The sequence below is a fragment of the Dermacentor andersoni genome, chromosome 4 (genome assembly GCF_023375885.2).
Source record: "Dermacentor andersoni chromosome 4, qqDerAnde1_hic_scaffold, whole genome shotgun sequence".
Classification (NCBI taxonomy): domain Eukaryota; kingdom Metazoa; phylum Arthropoda; class Arachnida; order Ixodida; family Ixodidae; genus Dermacentor; species Dermacentor andersoni.
Window position 1 is genome coordinate 91186673 of NC_092817.1, and position 26496 is coordinate 91213168.

The 26496-nt window shown below is 47.5% G+C and overlaps 1 protein-coding gene across 1 annotated transcript; it reads left to right on the plus strand.

Moving 5' to 3' along the window:
• Positions 1-6901: 6901 nt before the first annotated feature.
• On the plus strand, positions 6902-26207 carry LOC126536463 (uncharacterized). Its single transcript, XM_055074022.1, has 7 exons — positions 6902-6929; positions 8671-8721; positions 13600-13732; positions 15956-16118; positions 22812-22996; positions 24408-24431; positions 25952-26207. The coding sequence occupies exons 2-7, from the start codon at positions 8713-8715 to the stop codon at positions 26113-26115; spliced, it is 678 nt and encodes a 225-aa protein (XP_054929997.1). The 5' UTR covers positions 6902-6929; positions 8671-8712; the 3' UTR covers positions 26116-26207.
• The last annotated feature ends 289 nt before the right edge of the window (positions 26208-26496 follow it).

Genomic DNA, 26496 nt, shown 5'->3' on the forward strand with positions numbered 1-26496 from the left:
TTTGGCATCGAAAAGCCGATGAAGCGTGAATGACATCCCATAGCTGCACGCTCGCCGGTGAGCATTCTTTGTCCATAAGGACCGCCAGGCATAACAAAGGTTACAGGGCCTGCAGAAACGCGGAGTGCGTTTGGCTGCAAGAAAAAAAAAACAAAAAGAAACGAAGCGAAGTCCACGGGCCGTCCACGCTATGTTCAATGGCCTTGATGGCGGAGCCATGGTATATATAGCGTTCTGCCCTCCGCAGCTGACATTAGCGTTGTGTACACACGACTAAGCACACTAGTGTTCTTGCTGAGCTTCTGTGCGTATACACTGATGTGGAGCGGAACGTGCAGTAAGCGTCAAGCTAACTTTATCTGATATTTCACTGGGCGATGACTAATGCCGACTGTTTCCTGTCGGTATCGTGCACCATCGAGCTGCGACGCCTGCAGCGCCACTGGCGACGCTCCTCCACGCCAGCGTCGTGAGACGCCTGGTAGCTGCGAGGGCGATGTTCCTTCTACCCAGCAGGAGTTGTATTGCGTGCTGCGTCGCACCGACATGTCGCACCCAAGCACAGTTAGAACATCGTCCGAGGAGTCCAAGCGCAAGGCAATAAACCTTGCTATCGCTGTCAATGATTTGCTCTTCGGGCGAAACACACATTTTATAGCGCAGCTTAGGCGCCCGTTTCTGCGTTCAGCATCGGCCTTGATCGGCGTCGGCGTAACCGGTGGAACGAACTAGCCCACCGAAGGATGAAAAAGAGCGAACATGGAGCGCAGCGAAGAATGAAGGACGGCGATAACGAAGAGAGTGCGAGGAGGAAGGCGGAGGCGGAGAGTACAGCGAAAGCATGAGGAGGAAAGCGGAGAAGGAGAGTATATATGGCGAAAGAGAGAGGAGGAAATCGAAGTGCCGCACGAGACGTGCTCCACGGCGGTGAGATGACGCCATAGTAGCGTGCGCCATCCCCCAGTCTCCGATGGCGTCATTACTAAGGTATGCGGCAGGCGTGTCCACAGATGCCATATATGGGCCGAAAGCGCTGGCTTGGGCTTCGGACCCTCCGCGCATGCGCTCTTGGAATGCGCGGCCGCGCCGCTGCCGGCCGCTACAGAATGCGCTCCGCGTGAGCCACGCGTTCCCTTGTTCAAGCTTTCTTTATTAGAGTTACTGTATATGGCTCCCGCATATGGCTCCCTGCGGGAGCCACATACAGTAGCTCTATTCTTTATGAACAATGAACGACGCAACCAGTGGAAGTGCTTCGTCTGCCGCTGATGCTAAACGAGCTGCCCGAGCAAAGGTTCAGTGCCACCGTCGAGAGGACCCTGCCGTTCAAATTTTTTGCCGCAGTATATCGCCAATTCAAAACACCTGAACGGCTGCACTCAAATTTCGCATTAGAGGGTACCGTAATCACCGGTGATTTTTTTCTGCCTTCTCTCAGTAAAAGTTGCCTTCTTGGTATTGTAGAAAGGTAATTTACTAGTGGTCATCATCATCATCATCATCATCAGCCTGGTTACGCCCACTGCAGGGCAAAGGCCTCTCCCATACTTCTCCAACAAGCCCGGTCATGTACTAATTGCGGCCATGCCGTCCCTGCAAACTTCTTAATCTCATCCGCCCACCTAACTTTTTGGCGCCCCCTGCTACGCTTCCCTTCCCTTGGGATCCAGTCCGTAACCCTTAATGACCATCGGTTATCTTCCCTCCGATGGTCATTAAGGGTTACGGACTGGGTGGTATACTCATATAATTTTTTTTTGTGTCCCTTTAAGCTAAAAGACATATACAGCTGTACTGGAATTCTTTATTGCTGCCGTCAATGTTTCAGCCATGTTACGCGTATTCAAAGAGTAATTACGAAACTCTACGCAGTGACTACGGAGTTTAGCAACAACTATAGTTTTGTGTCGCATCAATTATGGATATGTTATAATCAACAAATCGAACTCTTTGAGCCTCCGGTATTCAGAAATGCGCTTTAACTTCAAGCCTGTACTTGACTTGGTCCAGATGACGCCCGGCGTGAACATCCCTAACGCGCTTATAGCGTTTCCTTCGGCTCGTTTGACCAAGTCAAGCCACGGCCGGACCGCGCGCAGGAGCGAGTGAGTCGAGTCCGGCCCTGATCAAGCACGGCCTTCAAGTTAAGGCGCATTTCTGTATACGGGGGTAACCTGCAAATCGTGGTACAGGCTGTTGCTGGTCCAAAAGATAATAGACATGTTTAGCAGAGCGCTGCAGGCTCGCCTCGCATTTCACGAGCACAGGTCGCGATGCATGCATGCTCTGATGCGTTGAGCTCGCTTATACTTAACAAGCGCGTCTCCCAGGGACACCAGCGACGTACTAGATCTGCTTGGCTGTAAAACAACATATCTCCGCTCGATCGGCTCCGTAGCGGAACATGGGAAGCATTCAAGGTTCCGCTATACCCTATAAGCATGGTGCACATGCACATTTGCGTTCCCGCCGTACGTGAGCGGCTATGTGCAAATTGTTAGGATACACCGGTCTGAGCGAAGCAGACCGTAATCGCTCTGCTAAATACGTCTACTATTAATCTACAGGCGGCGAGCATGAAATAATTACTATAGTCATGTGACAGCCTAAGAATTAAAAGGCCCAACGCTGTCCAACTCAAACACAACTTGCATAGATGCACCAGCAAACTGGAAGGTTTATTGCACACATAATTTGTTGTACAGAAAGTCGAAAAAAAAAAACTGTTTCACAAGTAGACGCTAAGCTATTGTGGTATAACACTGCGTATCTTTAAGAACACAAAATTTATAAGGACACTGGAAACCAGAGCGGATTGCTTTACATACTGAGGAGGCCTCACATATACACATGGGGGACCGGTTAGACGTCGTGGAGGTTGCACACAAAACACTTTCTACGCATAGAACGCCAGCTAGCTTGAGCTGCAAGTATTCAGGCAGGACCTCATGCAGTAACTTTGCCTGGGAGCCTCAGTACGGAACTACTGGGAACTACATCTACCTGTCCCTTCCTTAGTTCAAAGACACGGGTGTGCCACCGTCTCAAAAAGGCTTCCTACCGGTATTCTACTAAGGGAAGTTTATTGGTGTACTAATAACAGCAAGCACAGGTGGCCGTACCTATAGAGTGCCTTAAGCAAATTTGTATTTGGATGCAAAAATATCAAATGGCCCATCGAGCGAAAAAGCCGGCGTCTGTCCTATAATAATAATAATAATAATAATAATAATAATAATAATAATAATAATAATAATAATAATAATAATAATAATAATAATATTAATAATAATAATAATAACTTCGCTCATTTGTGCCATCAATTAGGACTGATTAAAATCAAATCGTTATCGCTCTTTTCTCTGCTCAGTGCTCCACACACAGGTAGGAGTTGCGCGCAACAGTGCAGCAACACAGCACGCCACTCGGGTAGAGCGAAACGATGTTGCTCAAATATCGTCATGGAAAGAGGAAGTGCTATGACGTCGGCCTGAGGCAACGAAATATTAATTTCAGCGCAAAAAAAATAAATAAAGGTTGCTTAAAGCGAATCGCTTTAATCGCGGCCTCCTCGCCTGTTTTCGAGCCAGGCGATCGGTGGTGGCCAGGCTTTCACCGAAGATACACAGGCGCCGATGCAAGGGGGCGATTTGAGGCGCACACGCTGTTGGCGCGGGAGCTTTTTTTAAACGTCTGTCGGTTTACGTGCTGTTTGCTGAGCTTCTCCCGACGCACTCACCAGATGTGTGCGCGGCTGCGGGAGAGGATGGTGGCACGCAGACGCTTTTCCACGCCGTACGCTCGCGCCCCTGCAGACAGCAGTACGCACGTACGACGAATCGGCATTTATGCGCGTGTAGCCACGTACACTAACCGCTACAAACGTGCTGGTTAACGACTCTGCTCTCTACGTAATGATGCAAATGAAACAAGAAACGATAAATATCCGCACTGCATCAGATGCGCACACTTTCGAGGGCATCATCCCTTTAATAAAGCGAGCGGCTTTCTAGAAGGGTTTGGTTATCCGCTTACATTACGATAATCGCGTCGACGGTTTCCGCACAATTAATTATATTACGTATATAATTCTCGAGCCGCGCGACGCGCGAACTGTCGTCCCGACGCAATGACAGCGTCGCGAGTGATTTATTTTCACCGCGGCGAGCAGCGACGAAGGCGCCTCGCCGACGGGTCGCCAGTGGTTCCGGCGCCCGATGGAGGGCGACTTCGAGCGCCTCAAGCCCGACGCGCACGACGACCCCGCGCTGGACCGAGTGGCGGTGGCCGCCGACCACGCGCTCACGTTGGCCAACGTGAGCGAGGCGGACGTCGGGTTCTACGTGTGCCACGACAACGAGGAACCGCCCACGCGTTACAGGATGGAGTACCTACTCGACGGTGCGGCTCTTTCTCGTCCTGATTAGCGGCCGGATTTAGAGGGAAAAACAGTATAGAAGCTGACTATCTGTTTGGACTGATAGGATATGTTCTGTTAGCACTACTGTATGTGTTAAAGTTCGGAAGAAATTGGTAGCTTACGGCTATAGGGAAGAAACCATAGAACGAACACGGAGAGAGACAAGGCTCGGACTAAAGCCCCTCTGTGACCTTTCCGGCAGCAACGTTGCCGTACGCGCGTCGAACAAGGGGCTTTAGCTCGGACAAGGGCAAGGGTATTTGAAATGGCAATATTGTTCTGAGGGTTTCTATTGCATGTTGACGATGTGCTAATTCTTTTAAGAACGCCTGTTTTATAAACCTTGACGAACCATGAAGCTGACTCTATTTAAGCCGCTTTTCTGCAACGAGGGGAGGACACGTTTTATACACAGGAGCTTTCTTCGCATGACTCGCTCCAGTTTTTGTATTTACGCCTGGTTTTAGACACCGGACGTTCGTGTTGACTTTTATGACTCTGCGTGTGCATATAGTCTAAGGGAGTCGAGATAGGGGCCGCAACAAGTATTCGCCGATAGGAGATGTCGCGCCCACAAGCAACGCAGATTAGCTTTACTCACCGATGGTAAGATTGGTGCAAGCCGCGTGGTTTCCCTTGCACGGTCCATGGCGGCGATTGCTGAAGCGCTGCTGCAGGACAAAAAAGTAAGCAGCAGCCTGAGCCACTCCAAAGGGAGGTCAAGCACAAAGTGTTGCCTCCAGATGCGTCCGATTTCCCACAATATCAGTTGGCGATACCGAACAGGTACACAACGTTATAGGTTCTTTCTGCCCCACGGATACAAACTGCATGTGAAATCGCACAAGACTTGCCGCGGTAAAGCGGTGGCTGCGACGTTATGCTGCTGAGCACGAAGTGGCAGGTTTGATATCCGGCTTCGCCCGTGGCCTTCCATGCAATGGGGGCAATATGCAGAAAACGCTCTTGTATACCGTGCGTTGGGTGCACGTTAAATTGAACCCCCGTGTGTCAAATTTAACACCCTGCGGCATTCCTCATAGCCTCAGTGTTGCTTTGGAGTGTTATGAACCCCACGAATACATCAAACAATGCGCCACAGGCACCCTTCATGAAATTCCGCTGTCATGTATGTGGTTGTTTTTCTAACGCAGCCTTTATTGGCGCGTTGAATAAGGTGCTTGTTAACCTCTTTCTTGGCTAATTCCGCTAGCGTGTATCCACCATTGTGCACAGGGAAACGAAAATAAAACGGCGACCCATTTGTTACTCGCGAGAATTTGCATATACGGTTACGGCCACGAGGTTTAACCTCGTGGCCGCGAGCAAGCAATGATGAACGTATCTGGAGGTAACCGAGATGAAAATAGTGGTGGCATACGTATAGATAAGACGTGGATGTGAACTTGGGCGGTGACACAAGAAACGAGCATTTCATGCCTTCGTCAATGTCTACATTCGTGGTGAACGCCAGTGCTCGGGCACACTCGTACAGTGGGAGCTTTTCACCGAGTGCTGCAGCAGCGTCCCCTGTACGAGGAACGTGGATGGAATCGCGGATCAATGTCCAACGCCTGTGCATTTATTTTTCTTCTGCTGTTGCGTCTCGGGGTTCGAAAACGTGGGATCCTCTTTCGTCGTGGAGGAGTGAGTGAACGTGAGGCTGGGTCCGATATTCAGGGCGTTGAACAAACACTTATATATTTACATAAGTAGAAGAAAATGTAAAAATATACAAAGAAATGCAAAGAAATACAGAAAAGTTGATGATAAAGTGGTAGTCGCTGATTCACTGCCGCCGTCCGTAGCTCCTTTTATGCCGCGTGTGAACTTTGTTTAGTCACTTCTCCCAATCCGGTGCCAGGGGGTCGATGACATCAGGTCCCACCAATCCGGAGGTAGGTCGCCTTTTCGCCGACGCCGATTGTACTCTCTGAGGGGTGGTGGCCGGGTCATACTGAGCGCATCTCTGGCTTGGACACGCCAGTTTGTGCTGCTGACAGGTGACAGTCGTATCATTGCTGATCGCTGATACCTCTCATGAACGAGGTATGCCTGCGCTGGTCATAATTCATCCGGGTCGAGAACCATCCCGACGAGGCCGTCGGCCCGTTCCCCACAATCGTGCGAACCGTGACCGAAGGCTGTCGCGGGGTGAACGGCCTATCACAACACTGTGATCACTTTCTGCGCCGAGTTCTGCTTTGCGCAGTGCACGGAGCTCGCATATTAGAGTAAGAGAGTATCTGAGAGAGAGAGAAAAAAAGTTTAAAGGCAGAATGAAGCAGTACTTCTTTCTACCAACATGCGAGGTCGCTATACTGTGTCGTATGAGCGTATAGATCCTTCGATGTGAACAAGGCTCCCCTTTGGGGGTCGAAACGTGAAGTTCTTGATTAATTTTTTTTCTCACCTCTGCAAGGTCGGCGTCTGAGCTGTCTTTTCACGTTTATCAAATGTCGCCTTCTCGCCGCAGTGGCCGTGCCAAGACAGATTGAACCGCACACAGGTAAGCAGCATCCAGGGTAATCACTTTCATATTCGCACACGGCAACGTGGGTACGTGTCCGTTTCTTGGGGGCTAATACTATGTGTTTATGTCTGAGGTTGCAGAGCGCGTAATATAAAGCGCCCTATATTGAGCCGTGCCAACAGCCTTTGCTACAAAGCTAAATACAATGCGACGTTCGGGGAAGGTACGATTGTATAGCAGCTGAAGGGCTCAATAAGGTCGGTATCCGTTTGATGATGATGATGTGTGCTGTTTTACGGCGTAAAGGCCAGGTATGGCCAAAGAGCGCCACAATCTGTTTGAAACAAACACTGAAAACATCCTGCATTTGCACATACGCTGAAGCTGGTACGTCGGGGAGCAGTATAGCGATAATCATCCAGCACTCGCACCGGTTGCTTACGCTGTAGATAATAAATCGGGGAGCACTGTGATAATTGTCAGCTTCAGCAGCAGCATAAAACGTTCTTAGCATTAAAAAGATGTTTCGGCCAGCGACAAATACAGAAAGCACAGACTCCGAAGTACCGCCGGTTTCAGCGAAACCTGCAAAATATCATCAGATAATAATGAACGAATCATTGCCAATGAGAAAGAAGTAAGAAATAACTATGCAAGTAAGCCGAATCTCTGACAAACAATTTATTCGGAACCATGTTCATCAAAGTTCGCAATTACAACCATAGCCTCCTATAAAGGTTACCATTCTAAACGTCATTACAACATGCATTAGCGTGCCATGGTATGCGTGACTTAGGGGCTCTGAAGGTTGCTTCGTACCAAGGCTGACGTGCGAACAAATTGCCTAGCCGAGGAAGTAATGGTGGAGGCGCGAGCAAGGACGAGGCGAGGAGTCAGAAAAAACAACGCTTTATTGCACGATGTGAGTAGCTGAAGGAGTAGCATGAGTTAAACGGCAAGCTATAGTACGGTTAAAGATTTCCGTAGCTCCTTAGGAAGGTAATGAGTCACGAGTGGGAGCAACACGAGGCAGTCCACCAAGATGCCGGATCGTCAGGTGTCCATGGTGCCGTAAGCTCTCAGCGAAGCGCATGGGCAGGAGCGCATGCGAGATAAGACCGCCATCTCTTGTTGGTTCGGACCGCGGGGTGCACAGTTCTGGGAGCCAATTCGAACTGGAGTGGCCTCCGCGAGTCCTTCGGCGCGTGCACTTTCCGAGAGCGAGTCGTATACAGCGCCTGGGGAACGTAGTGGTTATGCTGACGTCTCCAGGTTGCGTAAGTGCGAGACTTCACGCTAGTGTCACGTGTGATAGCATCAAAACACACTTCAGGCCTCAGGCGGGCAAGTTGTCGGTACGGGACGCCATTGTCAAGTGACTCGCCTTTATGATCAGCCTCGCGCTTTCAGTCGCCTTTCCGTGGGTTTCTTGCTTCACTCCACTACCCAGTTTTCACGCAGAGAAGTCAGCTTTCGGTAACTCCTTGAAAGCTAACGTACGCCGTTTTGGCTACTCCTCTCAAAGAAAAATAATCGGGAAGTAAAGTACCGCATGTTTGCGATATGCAAAGCCTTAGGTCAAATGGATTATAACGAATAACAATGAACAACGTTCCGCTCCTTGCAACTCCTCGGTTCTGTGGTGGCTTATGTGCCGGTGAAGGCACGCGGTGAATGCCACAATTACGCGCACTACACTTGTCAGTAATCGGGCGAGACAGTTTAGTTGACATGGTCGTGAGCAGAGTAACAACATTTTTCACTTCTCCGTTTCCAGGTGACGAGCAGCAACATAAGAAGTACTTGGAAGAGTTGCAAGATGGCTACGGTATGATGATTACAGTTTATTCTGCCGCTTATCACTGCGTAGCTCCCAGGAAATTGCGCAGGTTGAGACACAGTGAACATCTCTATAAAGCACACACACACACACACATACACACAAAGTCAGATATACGCCTATTCGGCTGCTTGACTACTCTGCGCGCTCCTACCGACGTCCTCTTACAAAAACTACAACTTGTTATAAATGCCAGCCACTTATTTTTATTGTTCACGTTTGATATTCTATAAAACTTCGTGGTATGTACGCCTGTTTTCTTTATCACATATTTTCTTGCTCCCTGTTGATCGTAATTAAACGATTGGGTGTGCACCCGTTATTTCCTTTTGCGATTTGGTAGGAGACGAATACATATGTCATGCGATTCATCCATGGTGATGAATTTTAGTTGTTGCTTGGATGTCTTTCACACTGCCACAGAGAGGTTCCTTAGCACTGCCTCACTGTTTGTGGAAGATTTTAGTCTAGGAACCTTTCGAGAATGTTTCTGGCAGGAATAAAACTGAATTGAACCGGATAAGTGAACACAAAGCCCTATACTAACTCAGCTTTAAAAGGAAGCTTTAGGTTGGGGTTTCCTCTCTAATATGGGTAAGAAATATATTTTTTTTTTCGGCAGCCACTGCACCGAATTTGATGAGGTTTGTTGCATTCAAAAAGAAAGAATTTAGTGACTGTTAGCGACGAATTATTTATTTCGTAAATTTTTTTTAATAACGATTCTTGAATATCGATAATTTTCAGAAAGATGACCAAGTTTAAAACTCTGCAACTTCGCAATGAAAAACGATATCACAATTCTGTAAATTGCATCTAATAGTACATCAGAAGCGGAAAAAAACTGATGCATTTTACCTGGGTTTCAAATAGTGGACAAGTATGTGAGTAGGACTTTTGCAAAACCATTGTAAACAATGTAACAAATTCATGTCAGATATAAATTGATATCTAGCATTTGTCCGCTTTAAATGCTATAACGAATGCAGTTTATAGAACTGCGATATCTGTTCTTGGCGCAGAGCTACGAATTCGTAAATTTCGTGCTTCTATATTTTCACTTACCAGATTTTGAAAATTGCTGTTCGAAATTCAGGCCCTAAATCAAAATTCCGCTTCCAACAGTCACTAGAATTTAGCTTTCTATCTCAGATGCAGCAAAATTCATTAAAATCTGCCCAGTGGTTATCCAATAACATCGTTTCTGCGCGTTATATATATTTGAGTAGGCGGCATCGGAGTTGGGCCCGAGCTAAAAGCTTCCTCTTAAGAACTGGTAATCGGCATTGCATGTGCTGATTTTCGGCAGGTTACAATTAATATCTGCGTATCATATAAGTAACTAACAGTAAAATATACGCATAAGCAGTATGTGTATGACTAACTCTCAAGCTAGGTGGTCCGTTGTGGTGAGAAATTTAGCGGGTTTATTGATCGTACCGACAGTGAGTAAGGCACCCGAAACCTGGGGCCCTATAACGTAAAAGTATTCCAATATGTTTCTATTCCAATTTTCTGACGTCAAATTTGCGTAACCGCTGACGCAAGCATCGGGTGGTTACCCGTAGGGTTGTCTAAGCAGACCAATCAAACGCTCTCCTCGTTCATAGGAGGTTACTTTTGTTTGCTTGAAAAACGAATAACATTGCCTACACTGAGCGGCTTGTCTTATCTAATTGGCTGACAAGAGGCGAGGAGCACGCTGAAGTGGAGAGGGATTCAATGGGGCCGAGCCACTGCACTGAATATCGATAACTGGATGAAGAGGGTGGTGCCGGCGTCTGCGATTGGGCCGATTTCCCTTACCTAGCTTGCGGTGGCTAGTCGGAAATCACCGCGGCATGCAACGGAAGCTTAAGAATGACACTAAAACGGATCCTCATCAAAGAAGAGTTGGCAGAACGCGGTGGTAAACGTTCCGAAAGTGCTCGAAAACGTTACACGGCTACGCAAAATGTTTCATTACACGCAAATAAACCCCTGCTCTCCGACAGGTGCGAGAAGCTAGTGCATCAGCGATCGGCAGCAGCCACCTTTTATTCCTTTCGGAACGGGGCAGCCAGCGGTTATTCAGAAGAAAATTCAGTTTTGTTCGGCATATTAATGAATCTTTGACGCGTACACGTTTCTCTGACGCGGTGAGTTTTTGCAGTTTTGTGACGCCTCGTGACAGACAGGTGAAGTGGGTGCTGCCCGAAAACTTTCGACCAATAGCCGAAGGCTAGTGCCGCAAAGGCATCGAATCAGAAATAACTATTTTTCTGTTCTTCGGTCAAATCATGCATAATCAGTGTGTACACGTCATATCAGATGGGGAGCTATCGCGGTTCTCGTGACGTCGCGCGACCTATAGTTGAAGTGGGGGTGGCTCAAAAAAGTTTTTGACCAATCGCGGAAGGCTGATTGCAGAATTGGAATAGAAATGTTTGGAATAGTTTTACGTTATAGCGCCCCTGGCATTGACAACTAGCAATACTAGCAAATTCATCTGCCTCTTCCCAGATGGCGTGAGAATTTCTAAATCTCACAAGTGCTTTCAGCGTGTGCCACTTCGAGCAACACGAGGAACCATGGGAAGTTCCTCATCTGGAATGGTTATATACTTTTTCACGCCTACGTGGCTGCATGAAAGCTAAGCGGCAACGTGGCACTGTCGCTGTTTGTGTGCCAGAGAAGCTCGACCTCGAGGGCCCTTTGCAAAGGTACGGCGTGGTCACGAGCTGGGATGACTGGGAGCCTTGCGACCGATGCGGCGAAGTGGGACTGCGCAAACGCTACGGACGTTGTCAGCTGCGCACCAGCATTAACGCCCTCTACATGCCTCCCGGCGCCCAGGCGAGTTGAAAAGAGGGAGGAGACGCCTTATTATTAGTTCTCTCTTAATTAAATAGTATTGATCGGGTCACGAAATCTTCACCAAACGTTTCTGATTAATTCACAAGTCCAGGGCGTCTAGCGTTTTGCTGAAGGCGCACTCCAGCGCGGCGCTGACGAAATCCTCCAGACACCGTTGCACTACATGGGTCATCTACTCGGCGGTGGGGTGGGGGCGAGTTCAGTGGGCGACGAGATAGTTGGTGTGGGATAGCAGACCCAGAGAACGTGCGGGTCGTTTGGGAGATCTCAACAATGTCGGCAGGGCGAGGGGTTCCTCTTTGAGAAAGACACGATGGAGGTGCATGCGTCAGGGGATGAGCAGTGAGTTAGCTTGTGCTTGACAAATGAGGGCGAGGACAGGGTTGACACGATTTGATACATATACCGTGCTCGGCACTCTCTCTCTTAAAGAGGTCTACTATGAACAAACTCTTGAGAAGGAGCTTGAATCATCTCATTGTGGTGGTAAGGGGGACGTAATGGGGGAAGGAAAGCAAGGATATAATGACGGTGACGACGACGACGATAGTGATGCTGATGTAGGAATTAAAAGAGAGGGGAACTTGTGCAATCGAAGAAAGAAACCTTTCCTTTAAAAATGTGTAGTTTACACTCTTCTAACCAATTCACAGCAAGACAGAGAGAGAGCGTCGAGATTCAGGTCACCGGCCCAGTTTCGAACAAAGGTTAGCTGTCCAAATGCTCCGAAAAGAGCGCAGCTGACTGCTGACCGGGCGTATAGTGCCCTGTGAGAGCATAGTCGTCGTGCTCTAAATAACTTACCGGAACTTGAATGATGGCGTAGCTTTTTGCGTTGTCCAAAAGTAAAAGACACACGGTACGAGAGGCTCAGCACGCAGGTAGTGCATACATGCGCATTTGCGTTCCGGGAAGAGAATATTCACTGTTATAACTATACATTACACCGCGAGAAGTACTTTTCATAGTTTATTTTCCGATGTTATGAAGACGATTAATCTTGCTGAGCAACAACGCAACCTTAGCATGTAAGGTGTTTGATAACTGATTCACTACAATATGTACCGGCTAAAGATAACCTGTCCTTGAATTGCACGACAAGGCGACACCCACCGATGCCGTCTGCATTAATTCTGCGTTGTCGTTTTCTAGAACGCTTAGTACAAGCTGCCTCTTCGCTTCGTGAACTAACGACACTATTTTAATTGCTGAGCTCTGTATATAAATCGGTCCAACCCCACATCACGTACAAACTTCGTATCGATTGAGGAATGACAGTCCGCTTGAATTCATATGCGTTGAAGTCAGCAGGTCGATCATGTCGGAGACCAGTAGACCAAAGTAAGGCATTCCAGACATGTCCACAGAAACAGCTACAAACGTGGGTCCTGTGCCAGAATCCCACAGTTACCAACAGAATAATTTGTTCGCGGGCTACATAGTGCGTGCATTGTTCTTCAAAACTGAGTTTGCGCAGAGCAAAAAGGGCATAAGGGAACACATGCGGATGCACACCGCACTTGTATACGACTACCTTTCTAAGACATGCAAAAAGCGAAAACAGAAAGAGACGTTGCTGAAGCAACCGACATTAGGAAAGCTGATGCTCGCTCTATCAGCGCCCCTGGCGTAAATATTAGCGTTAAAGAAAGTCAGCCATAGTTTCTGAGCGTTCAGCTCTGATGTTTCTTTTTATAACACATCTGTAGGTATAAACGTTAGTTTGACGATTCCAAAATAAAGTAGGTGGAAGGAAGTCAGCGGCCGTCTAAGTCGTTCGTGTCCTGGCTATTTCCGTTGCACAAACTCAAGTTTTCAAGAACAGGTGCCATCGTCATTTACACACACTAACGAAACTCTTTCGCGTGGGAGCAGTCATTGCATAGGAGTGTCCGATATTTTCGATAAAATTAACCCTTTAAAGGTCTTATACATCAAGTAGGTTGAGCTGTGGCGTAATTTGCATACTCAGTCTGAAGCGAAGTTCTTAGACTTGATTGGTGTTCGCAGGTTCCGCTGAACATCACCGTGCCGATGACGGGGCCAAGCTGCAGGTCCGCGCTGTTACGCCGATACGCCATCTCGCGGCAGCTGTTCGCGTTTCCGGACTTCGTTCAAACCGAATACTGCCAGGAGCCATGCGGTGGGTCGAAGTTCTTCGGTGTATGTGGCCCTTTCGCCGTATGGCCGAAGAAGTCGATAGCCTGAAAGGAAGCTCGCCACATGGTTAACGTTGCAACAGCTAAACATTTTTGTGTAATTGGAAAGCATTTACTCATCTTTCAGGGGTTGTTACGTTTAGCTATGACAGTAGTGATATATAGCAGCGCACATGGCTTCAGGAAAACTATAATCGTCCGTGTTGCAAGTATATAAAGAAGAATGCATAGATAGGCTACCGCTATTAAAACGGCTTGCAGAAAAAAAAAAATCAGTTTAGAGGGTAAGCGTCAAGCGATCAAAAAACCTCACTTCCTCCACAGTAAAAAAAAAAAAAAAGGGGGGGGGGAGTAACGTGAAAGAAAGGAAAAAAAGAGCATAGGGAGCCATTACGAAGAATAGTAAACTGGACGAGTCGGTACTGGTTCATGTTTTAAGGGTAACGCTATAACTGACGGGACGAAAGAAAAAGACACATCACGACGGACAAAGTACTAACTTTCAGCTGACATATTTTATTAGGTAAAGATTTATATATGTCATATGCTGACCCCACGACTCACGATAACAGCAAGCAAAATAAAAAAAGAACAAATATAATTGGTGAAGCGCGCACTGCGATAGCCGTGAAGCGAAAAAAGAAAAGCAGGACTTTTTCGTTGTCATCGAATATATAAAATAGCTAACTGACAGTACAAAAGAGTTATCGGCGGCTGGCGCATGCACATGTTTAGACTGATTTTATATCTTATAATTTTTTTCTTATATATAAAATACGAAGCTTACACATAAACATCAGTCAAAATGTGTGAGCCAGTCGTCGATGAACCTTTTGGACTGTGAATTAATGTTTTCAGATCTTTGATTACAACAAAACCGTGCAGTTGGTTTCTTTATTCCGATTCGCCGCTATCGCAGTGCACTCTATACCAATCATGTTTGTTCTTTTTCTTCTTTTTGCTCTTTTGGTTCCTGTTAAAGTGACTCGTGCAGTTAGCATGTGACTTAGATAAACGTACATCCAATAAAATATGTCAATTGAAAGTCAAAGCTTTGTCCATCATATTGTGTCTTTCTTTCGTTCCGTGCCAGTTATAGTGATACACCTTTAAAACAAAGCAGGCCAGAGCACTTCTTCACTAAAGATAGTCAAATTGAGTAGGCAAATACCTTTATAGGAAAAATATTTTATAGCAAGCAGACTTGTAGCCGAGCGAGCGCGTTTGTCTCAGAAGGGCTTGGAGCTATTAGTCTAAGTGTGACCACGACGTTTAAGCGTAAACAGAGCAGGGAAAGAAATATCTCAACGGGTCGTACAGTGAAGTTTTACGTGAAAACCCGAGAGAAATAACGAATTAGTTTCATCACCTCAGTGCAACGGCGAACGTTTCGGAATAGCGGAGATGCTTCCACGACCAAGAACATTGTCACAAACCAGTGCTCAGTCACTGACAAACAAACAATGGAGTAGCCATCGGTCTATGCGTGAAAACTATAGTTGTATATGCCTATATATAGACAAACGTTCGAGTTTCCAACTTCTGGCAAGGCAGATTTGCGCAGAAGCCATAGTTGTATTGATCTTTCCCCGTTTTATTTTCTTTGGCATAGAAAGGTGTTACTGCATACCTGTACAGTCGATTATTTTGACCCTTGCGAGATCGCAAGACTAATTCGAATTATCCGAAAGTCGAATTAACCAATAGCCGCAAAAATGAAGGAAATAACATATTTTCTTATTTCTTAAAGTAGTCTGCCATGGTTGACAGCCGGCTACGTAAATACAGCATTACATTAACTCTACGTATCGTCGTCAGCTAGTGGCCCACAGACCGCAACAGTGTCGTCGGCGGTGACAATATTCTCAAGAAAGACATCGCCCAGGGCAGAGAGAAAGTTGTCGTGATCACTGCGGTACAAGCTTCCGCCGTTACTGTCTTTGCCTAGAGAACCAGCAGTGCCGTCTGTTGAATTTCTTGGTTTTCAAGCTTTTAGTAATCCCTGCTTGCGTGAGGGGTGCCGTGCCGGTGGGGGTGCAGTCAACCGCAGCGGCATGTTGTCGTGTTCGAACTAAGTAAGTTTCCTTCCATATCAATGTATGGATTCTCGCCGGAACTTTCTACTGCGTCCGAATTAAGCGAAAAGTCGAGTTAAGCGGCTTGAAATTAGTAGAAGTCGACTGCATTTAGTTTTTGAATGGTTCCAGACGAAGAATTCCAGGCGAAGCACACCATGTCACCGACCAACAAGTCTTTCTTCGGTCAAATGAGCATTGAGAAGGCCGAAGACGAGGAGACTGTCGAACTGGATGTCGCCGAGTTCAAAAGAGTTGAGCGGCCTGGAACGAACATCAAGCTGATCTGTCCTGGGTAGGCACAATGTGTACGCTTCGTACGCATCGCTTTCTTTGTAAAAGAAGCACGAAACATGCTTACCATTCGCGTAAGTGTTCGCGTGCCCTTCAGGAACCATGCAAGCACTTGCGATGGCAGCTTTGTGCATCTAAATGAAGGATATTGCTGGCTGTCCATTGTCGGCGGTGCGAATTACTGTAGAAAAAAAAATGTCTTTTTTTTTTCGAGAACAATGCCGTTTAAACAACTTGTTTCCACTGCACAAGTGGCACGTAGCCACCGTGCACCGATCGGCCAAGAATTGGGCGGCTTGCGCAAAGTGATCAAGCAATTTTAGAAGATAAAAATTGTCTTACTGGGGAAAGACGTGTTATTGCACGTTTCTCACAGTGAAACAGTCATCATATTGTATTGAATAAAAAAGTATATGTTATAAAAATAATAATAACAACAAATGTAATCTTTCTTGTGAAGGGGGGAGGGGGGCGAAGAAGGCGATGAGTCACGAATAAAGCCTTGCATTCCATTGCAAACATTACAAACAAGCTCCAAAGGAAAGCATGACGGGAACATTCATGCTGAGGCGCAGCTTGTTCATGGGGACCTCGAGAAATCTTATTCGTGAGGAAAATCACCGGCAAGCAAGCGTAAAGTGGTCAATTGTTTCCGGTTCACTGCAATGTATACACGAAGGAGATACTGCCAAGCCAGACCTGTGCAAGTAGAAATGTAGTGCTGGACAAATGAAAACGAAGAAAGTGCAAGTGAGAAGGAGCCAATAGATGTAATGCTTGCAAACGCTTCGAGTTTTGCGCGTTGTAAGAGATAAACAGAGGGAGGGCAGTGGTAACAGCTACTGATGAAAGCTGCAGCCGAGAATCCTGCTCGATAGACAGGAGTAAAATCAGGAAGTCTCATCCAAAAGGGCCAATCCAGATAAGGAGAAGAAAGCTACTACACCGGCTTTTTTCATTACTCTGTGAGGCATCCGTCACTATTATAGCGTTGGTCTGAAGGTGTCTCAAGAAGTGATAACCCGACAAGCCATAAAGAATTCATGAGAGAATTGGCATTGTTTGGTAAGACACTTCCAAAAATAATTTCGGTGGGAGTCGGTAACATCGAAGTCTGGTATTAATTTTTTTTTTATTTTTTTGCATTCAAAGGTTCGAGTAGCGCCTGCTCAAAAACAATTAATCCGGCGTGGTTGCTTAGTGGCTATCTATAGCGTTGGGCTGCTAAGCACGAGGTCGCGGGATCGAATCCCGGCCACGGCGGCCGCATTTCGATGGGGGCGAAATGCGAAAACACCCGTGTACTTAAGATTTAGGCGCACGTTAGAGAGCCCCAGGGGGTCCAAATTTCCGGAGTCCCCACTACGGCGTGCCTCATACTCAGACGGTGGTTTTTGCCACGTAATACCCCATAATTGTTTTTTTTTTCTTTCAGAAACCACCTGTGGCGTATGAGAGCGGAGCCAGTGAACGCTTAGACAAAACTCATACAGTCGCAAGAAGGTTTGGACGGCTAGCAATGGAACTCTCGCCACTGTTAAGAAGGCGCTCGAGGCAGAGGAGAGCGTTTGCTACGAACGTGGGGAGTCGAAGGCAAAGGCGCTGGAGCACATCGCGTTATAGGAGAATGAGGGAACGAATCTTACAATATTAAGCGGCAGCTCCGGAGAAAACACACCCAAATTCTACTATAGGTCTCGCATACATGGATTATATCTTTAGCAGTCCGTCTCTTCTCATGCCTGCTCGATTATTACTCGGTTGTCGTGATATTGCGAAAGCAAGACTTCCTTTCTCAGCAACGTGCTCAAGATACGGTAGCCAATCGAGTTTGCTGCCATAGATCAACCTAATATGATTAGTATTTTGAACTTGGGGTATGATATTGTTTGAAAGGAGACAGATATATAGAGTGGACTCTAGCGGGAAGACCAGAACGTCAATCTTGTTAACACTGAGAAGAAAGTGAATACCTCCTATAACAAGTGTTTTAGGGTGATCAAGTATAGTATTGCAATGTCTCGCAGAGAGACTGAATGCCATCTGCGTAAACCAGGCACGTACCCGGGGGGGCGAAATTAAGCGGCTCCCCCCCTCTCCACCCACCTCACCACTCCTCACACACATTCCAATCAATCTCGAGACTTTACAGCTATTCGGAAGTCAGCATTTTCCGGCCTATTTCACTCCTTTGTGGTGGCAGTTGTCATCGGCGTTGTAAGCATTGGAGCGGTCGTAGTCGTAGCGAGGACCTTGGGACGACAGGACTAGGCGAGCAGGATTTAATTGCAGGATTTACATTTAAAGCAGGACATACATTGGCAGACTAGCGCGACTCCCATATGGAGCCCGCAAAACTAACATACAGCAAACAGTTTACGAGCACACAGCTCACTACTACATTTCGAGCATGACAGAGCACTCAGCTCCCGACAACGAGCACGACACGAGCACTCCCTAGCAGCCGGCAAACGCTGCTTATAAGCTCTCCGCTTGACGTCATAGTTCGACGTCATCGTTCGGCGGGGACGGAGCAGGAATGGCGGGAAGGTTCGTCCAAGCAATTTAAACTTGCCGCCGCCCCGCACTATCGTTTACGCCCAAACACACGCAAACACACAGGTGCGAACCCATACACACAAAGGCTCCGGAGTCGACGACCGAGGGCTTCGTAGAACTGTGCTCCGTCTCGGGTGGTGCGGCCAAGTACCACATTCCTGAGCTGACCGCGCGCCACGTGGCTGCCGGTCATCCGCAGTTCTCGGTACCGCCCAGCTTTCAGTGCCGACGTCAGAGGGCTTCGTAGAACTGCTTTGTCCCGGGTGGCTCGGCCAAGTACCAATTTCCGGAGTTGATCGCGCCCCACGTGGCCGCCGGCCGTCCGCAGTTCTCGGAAGGCGCCCCGACTGGTGGGCTTGGAACACGTGCAGCGGGCTGAAAGCTGGCACGTTGCCACCCCGTACGGCCATTCTTAACAGCGTCTCCTGGGGTGTGAAAGGCAGTTTTCTCATCGATTCGGTGCCCGCGCGATTAACTCGAGATACGTTGTTGTCACCATCTATTGCAACTGTCATGCACATCGCTGTTGCTTCGTCAGTTCAGCCTTCTTTGTTCAGGCTGATCCAGGGACCAGGAATGGGATTCGGTTCGTAGTCAGCTGGTCTGTATGCTCGAGGAACGAGTTGCGGCCGGAGAAAACGCCAGTTGTTTTAACATTTCCTTTTGCTTCATTATTTTCTCGAGTGATAGCTCGCCGAGACGCTGGCAGATTCTCGGAACCATATACCCGTGATATGGGTTAGATAAGTTGCAAAATAAAATGATGCGAAATAGCGTCCATTATCAAACCCTTAAATAACCGTTAAACCCATTACTTTGGCTGGTTTTTCCCTAAACAGAACTTTTCGTGCAAAATTGGCAACTGGAAACAAGAGTCGCAAGGAGTTGAGAAATTAAGCGATCTACAACGGGAGAGAGCCGAGGCACAAGCCAAACAGGAAGGAAAAGCGAAAATTAACAAATTTAACCGTTGTTTGCGAAAATATTTATGAACCAACTTCTTTTCATTTGGAAAATCACCGTCCCTTCCATTCCGTGAAGGTGGTCGAACAGCAAATCTGTGTTAGTTACACCGAGTGTTAAGCCATGCAAGTCAAACTACGCAAGCAGTCTATATTGTAAATCTTTTGTTTCACCATTCTTTCACCTCATTTTCGACTTTGCGGTAGGCAGCTTCTTCCTCTGGAGTACGCATTACTCGTGTTCTCCCCATAGTTGTAACTGAGATGGAACGTGCGGAACCACACTAATCCAAAGCTTCGTATATTGGGCGCAAGGCCCACCACTGGAGATGCGGGCGCTGCAATCGTTTTGACGATTGGCAGGATTGGTTTGACGATTGTCGTGGCTGCCGGCTCTTGCCGGCAGCCACTCGCTCCTAGTATCACGTTTCAATCGTTTCAATGGCTGGGCACTGTTCGTTGGCCGCAAACCGCCAGCATAACATGTTTCTTTCGCGGCAGGGTGGAATCAATCGTCGATAAATTCGATGCCGATCTGGCTCGATCGCCCGAAAATGCAGTGTGACAACCGTATAAGATTCGCGTTAAAGATAGAATTCTCGCAGGGGGAAGGAAGTCACTCTAGCCCCTTTCCCCATGTTGAGCTCTTCTCTTCCTCTCCCGCTAGGCCACGTGGCCCCGCTTTAGCGAAGTCCGGCAAAGACTGCACAGGGTCCGCATAAACAGCTTCGCTGTAAAAGGAAGTAGAGAAAACGCTGCCGAAAGCGGAGAAGAATTCCGTGTGTTTTGAATGGCGCTTCTACCTTGCTTCTGTAGTTACTATTCGAGCCGCCTGACGTAGCCACTTCTCTGCTGTGCTCATGTGGGTGTTTCTCAAACCTTCCGTGGTGGGCGCAGTACGTCTATAGAACCGCGGCGTCCTACGCACTACGCGGTTGTACGGGACTGGCGGCCGCGCATCGTTACGCAATTATTAATAACAATAGGAGTCCGTTTTGGCACTTGATAGAGCAGTAAACTAGGGCTACAAAGAACTGCGATTGTTTCGCAAATATATATTTCTGTATAATTCTTCAAGAGCTAATTCAAAACAAAAAAAGGAAACGATGCTAGAAATCTTTATTTTACACTTTCGCTTGTTTACTTGTTCTTGGCAGTGTTCTTCCTGCGCTTCTTTCCTGCACGACTCCATTTGATGTGGTTCCTTGTTTGCCAAGTAAAAGAGACGCGTATCTCACAGGCGTACCTGTGAGATACACCTTATTAACGCGACAGCGTTAAGGAGCCAAAGTCGCAGAAAATCCAGCGTCGGTCATCGCCTCGGCAAAAAGTATTTCGAACCAAATTCCGAACCACGCATACCCAACCACTTCCCTACCACCAAAGTTGCTCATACCTTGTCTTTCATTCTTTACAAAGTTATTCCTCGGAATATTGAGAACGGCAGCCAACAAACAAATGTAATGAAGAAAAAAAAAACACCGACAGCGCATGTCCTTCATGTGAGCTATTCTCAGACTGAAATATTAAAATGTGCGAAACAATAACAGCATATCGACTCACGCAAGAGGCCGCGTTTCTACCAGAAAGCTCGCCTTCGTGCATAGCGTTCGCACCCAGCGCTTCCCGATAAACGTTACGGTTACATGAGCGGCAGTTGCTGGGGGGCACGAAAAGGGGTCTTTGAACGATATCACGTTCCACTCTAAAGGCGAAGCTTAAGCGTCCTCCAAAAGTTTTCATTTCTCTTTTGCGGGTTTACGCGTCTTTGTGGCGAACGGTGGGCATTATTCACATTTGCACTAGTAAAGGTACCCCCCCTCCTCCTCATTTGCATAGAAAAGTTACCTTGGGTTGGGCACCCCCCGAAAAAAAAAAAAATCCTGGGTACGTGTCTGGCGTAAACATATATGCTTACGTCATGACGGCAAGGAATAGAGCTAATTAAGTAATATATTAAATCAGCAAGCCGGCGCACTTCGTTCCTCGTCAGCGCTTCTTTGTGCCTGCTGATGACGCGCTGGCTTCGCTTCGTCTGACTTCGTTCTTTTGTCTTTCACGCGCCGACAGCGCGCCTTGCAGTACGTAGGCGCCGGACAGACAAAGCGCGGCGGTATAGAATGGCGGCGGCGGCGGTGAACGACTCTTTTGGAACCCCGCCTGTAAGCATGCAACGCCGCCGCGCTTGTCACAGTGACGTCAGCCGCAAGCTGGCTGCGCGTTTCAACTTCCTTCTTCTCTTCTGCTGCGTCCGCAACACCGATACCGAAGGCGTTCAACGTGGCGGCGCACGTTGGGGAGCCTTGATGCACACGCACGTTCAAAGCGCGCAGGCGTGCGTATATGAATGCTCCCTACGTGGGCGCGTCGGAGAAAAAAAGTGATCCACCTCCCGACGCAGCCTTATAGTGAAAAATTCAAATTAATTTAGCGGCTGCTCACACGTCGCGAAGCCCATACACGGGCCACGAGAAGCGCTGCAAGTGGGAAGCTCCGGAATAATTTCAATGACGTGGGGTTCTTTAACGCGCACCTATACGTCTAAGCGCGCGAGCGTCTTTTTCTTTTTTCCTTGCAGCAACGCAAAAAAAAGAAACATAAAAACGTGGGATTCTTTTTTGTACTACTGAACTGCTAGTTACGCTATTCTTGCAAGCGAAACCGTTTCAGCCAGGTAACCATGATGGGGAAGCAACGACCACAAAGACGACAGATGGAATATCAAAGGGGAAGGCAACATAGCACAAGTCGATGGAGAACCACTGGGAGCAATAAGGAACTTTGCAGGTTCAGGGTAGACCGAGCCTGTGCGACGTCTGTAAAATGACCGCGTGTGTAATAACACATGCCTCTCGCGAGCCATGGCCCCGACCCATGGCTGTATTCAAAACGAGTTAACTGCCAGGGCTATCCAAACACAGCTCATTGGCTGTTGGCTTGCTCCCGCATTCTAAATGTACATACTACAGGACAAGCGTTCTGCCCTCTCAAATCAACACCTGTCCTGGAGCGAATGGATGAGCCTCCTTGAGAACTTACACGAACACAGTGGAGCATTCTGGTCCAGTGCATAAGACTTGATGTGTGTACTTCACCCGTATAGGACTCAGTACCTCGAGCGAAAATAAACGTCTACCCCACTCTATCCCGCACCCACGTTCGCGCTATCGCAGCGTGTCGGGCCCCGGTGTGGCGGTGACGTGGTTCCACAACGGCTCTAAGCTTCGCCCTACGTGGAGCCGGGTGTCCCTGAGCGCTGCGAGCCAGCAGGTGTTGTTCAAGCCACTCAAGGAACGCGACGCGGGCATCTACGAGTGCACGGTCATGGGCGTCAAGATGGGGCACCTCGAATTGTACGGTACGACGCATGCGACGCACCCGTGTGCTGCAGTGAAGCGTGCTCTGGCGCTTAGTCTGTCGTCAGCTGCGGTGCGACAGGCATACGGGGGAATAGATCGCGCGCCGGAACGCAGGGGACGCACGGAAACGTTGTTAAATACAAACGAAAGACGACCTCCCCGTCTTGTACATACTATAATTACCATCTTTGGAGAATTTCACAGGTGGTTAGCATCTCCTATAGACTCCAACTGCGATCTGCGTTGGAAGCAACATATAACAATAAGAGTTAATTGTGGTGTGAAATTACTGCACAATTATGGATGCTTTTGTTTAGCAATGGATCATTATGTGCGCGCGCCGTCATTTGCTCACTCACTCCGACGGGTATAATTGACTCGTGAAGTGCCCCATTTCGACATTTTATGCACTCGATCTTGGACAAAAACATCTAAAAATGTCCTCAATTTAGACGTTTAATGTACGCTTACCAAAATCGCTTCAGTGAGTGCCCAGAGAGACATGGAGTGAGACACGGAGTGCTCTGTCGTCGCAGATAAAATATATACTGCAGAATAGTCCAGCCTTCCAGGCGATTTCCACACACCTGTACGTTATCTTTTGGGAAAAAAATAATCTATTCACGTCCTTGTTTAGTCAAAGACGTCCTACATGTTCACAAGACCTCTTTGTGTTTTATGGATCGAGCTGTATTGTTTAGCTTTGCTATATATTCGCCACGAGAAAGATGGTCAAGCGAATATGAAAAGCGGTTTCTTCGCCTGCCATGGACTGCATGCATTTTATTGCGGCTTTGCTTACTGCAGATATTTATACTTGGCGCAGTTGCTTGGGTCAACACCGTTTATTTTTTTTACATACAGTGCTCCGAAAAGAAAATACATATATGTTTTAACGACGGCGCTACATAATCAAGAAAAGTTTACACACACACACACACACACACACACACACACACACACACACACACACACACACACACACACACACACACACACACACACATATATATATATATATATATATATATAGCTGTGTCGCTGCGCGATAACAAAAGGAACATTTTTCATCCCGACAACGTGCAGTGCGGTGAGAGCGCTGCAGATGCGACAGTGTTTTATGAATAGCCGCCACCACATAAGCAGTCAACGAAAGAATAGGAGATGTGCAGTGAAGAAACTGTGCAGATAGAGTTGTGTACACTTATTGTGCTCTTACGATTGATAAGCGGGAGTACGTGGTTACTTTTGCGATGCTAATGATGTTCTTTTTTAAGACATTGCGCCTCGTATATTTCGCTCTGAATTTGTGCATTTCTTAGTAAATTTTTAATGTGCTCTTGACGAACTCCCTCTCTTTGTTTCGCATACGTAATTATTGTGCTCGTTCTTTTTCTGTGGCACTTACAGTGAAGAAGGCAAAAGAAATAAGAGGTCAGTAATTGTTCTGTTCTTTCTTTCGTTTTCTTTTCTTTAAACTAGCGTGGGCGCTTGGGGCATTCAGTTGCACGGCAGAAGCACAAAGCTATTACGTTCGGTCTAATTGCTGATAATTGTCGGGCTCACTGTCGTGACGCCCTGGCCTCCCCAACTCAGGCCGCGTAGTGGCGAGGGGCACGAAATGGAAGAAATATTTCACCGTGTGTGTGCGCGTGCGCCTGCTACAGGGAAGAAGGAAGCAATTATGTTCTCCGAGAATTTTACAACCACCAGCTGGTTCGCATAGACAGAAATGCGTACAGCACCTGCTCTAAATATGGCTTTCCAAAGCGCACTTTTGTGGTGCACTCACAGACGCGAACTCTTCGACGGCCAAGTAGCCACAAGCTTCGTTTGTGTTGTTCGCATTCTTATGCATATGCGCTGTAAATAATAATAAGGGTGTAAATGTGGCTATAACTCACACCCTTACATCTAAAAAATGTGTAACGTTGCGAGTTATACTTACATTTACACCCTTCTTCACTTTTACGAGTGCAAGCTATGTTGCAGTGTGGATACGAGTAAGACTGACAGTGCAGTAACGGAGTGCGCACATGAAACCTTACGCTGACACACAGAAAGCCTCGTTTGATCTCGGCGATGCCGCAGCTAGCGAATACTGGAGCTTACACCCTCGATGGCAATGCAACATCCAGTGCAGTATAATGCAAGGGTTGTTTGCGTATGAATACACGCTCGTCCCTTCAAGGCAGTGTCGTTCGTTATTGGGAAACACGTAAAGTGGATGCAATTCGACGTCAGAGAGGACAGTTTCGCAGTAAAAGAATATGAGAGGGAAACCTGGCGTTCATTCCTGCGCGCGCTGCATGTATACAGCAGGCTTTATCACTATGGGAACGTGGCGGCATATACCACGTATGGATTTGTTTAAACTTCACCCTTTTGGCTCCGAACAGCCCTGTTAGTTTATTACATTAACCCAACATGTCATCATCAATTTGCTGAATGCAGTGAGATTTATCCTCTAATTTTCACCATCGCACTCTTTTCAGAACATTAGAAAGTTACCAAATATCATCTACTTTCGGTGACAACTTATAGAATGCGGTTGGAAAATAAACCGCTGTTCCAGCTCAGACAGAATTTGTACAGATGCTGTAGGGCCAATTACGCTCGCTCACTTCCGCGACGTTACCGCCAATGCGAATTTGCTTCAATATCGCCGTCTCTCGGGAACTATGTTTCGGAGCAGCGGAGACGCAGAGAGCAGGCGCAGTGCAGTTTTTGTGGGCCGAGCTCGTACTTAATTTCTGGGCTGTAATCGACTTCTTGTAGGCGGAGGGATTAGACGTGCAAGCATATAAGGGTGGGTCCAGCTCAGGCAGTACAGGGGAAGTCGGAGATATTTCTTGGAGATGGCAATATGCAATGATCTTAAATAGGCAGATGATGTTGGTGAGCGAGTGACTTTTTCTTCTTTTTCTGTTGCTTCCATCGACTTCACCTCGAAGTGCTGGGCATGTCCGACGCCTCCTGGTTCACGCTCGTCACCGTACTGGCAAACTTCTGCGCGTACCTGGCCGTCGTGTCCGCCAACTGGAACCAGCACTACAAGAGACTCGAGATACAGGATTACCTGGCCACGAAGAGGGCTGAGAGGCAGCAGGTCTCGTGAATGGAAACAGACGGCCAGGCGTGCATTGTCGACTAAGCTCCTGTTCCCCTCACCGAGGACTGGACGGAGAATTAAAGACGAATTGAATGATATCTGCGGCACGTTTTCGTCTGGTCATACGGTCACAAAGTAGTGGCATTCTAAACGTGAACTATCAGTACACATGGACGACGAATGTATGTAATACCTCCCCCCCCCCCCCCCTCCACTCCGCTTCTCAGGAGTCCACAATAAATCAACATTGATTGTCAGCGATTCGCAACGGCAACCCGTGGGCAAAGACGACCTATCTGATATTTCATGAATGAATTCTTTTATTCAGAAAAGGGAGGACCGATGGGTGCCGGCCCCTTGGAGAAGCATGGGAGAGGAATTTGCCCT

Excerpts from the sequence above, each read along its gene's own strand:
- LOC126536463 (XM_055074022.1), top strand. Across the intron at positions 16,119-22,811 it reads ATCAAGCTGATCTGTCCTGG|CGTGTCGGGCCCCGGTGTGG; the intron begins GTAGGCACAATG and ends GCGCTATCGCAG. Across the intron at positions 22,997-24,407 it reads GGGGCACCTCGAATTGTACG|TGAAGAAGGCAAAAGAAATA; the intron begins GTACGACGCATG and ends TGGCACTTACAG.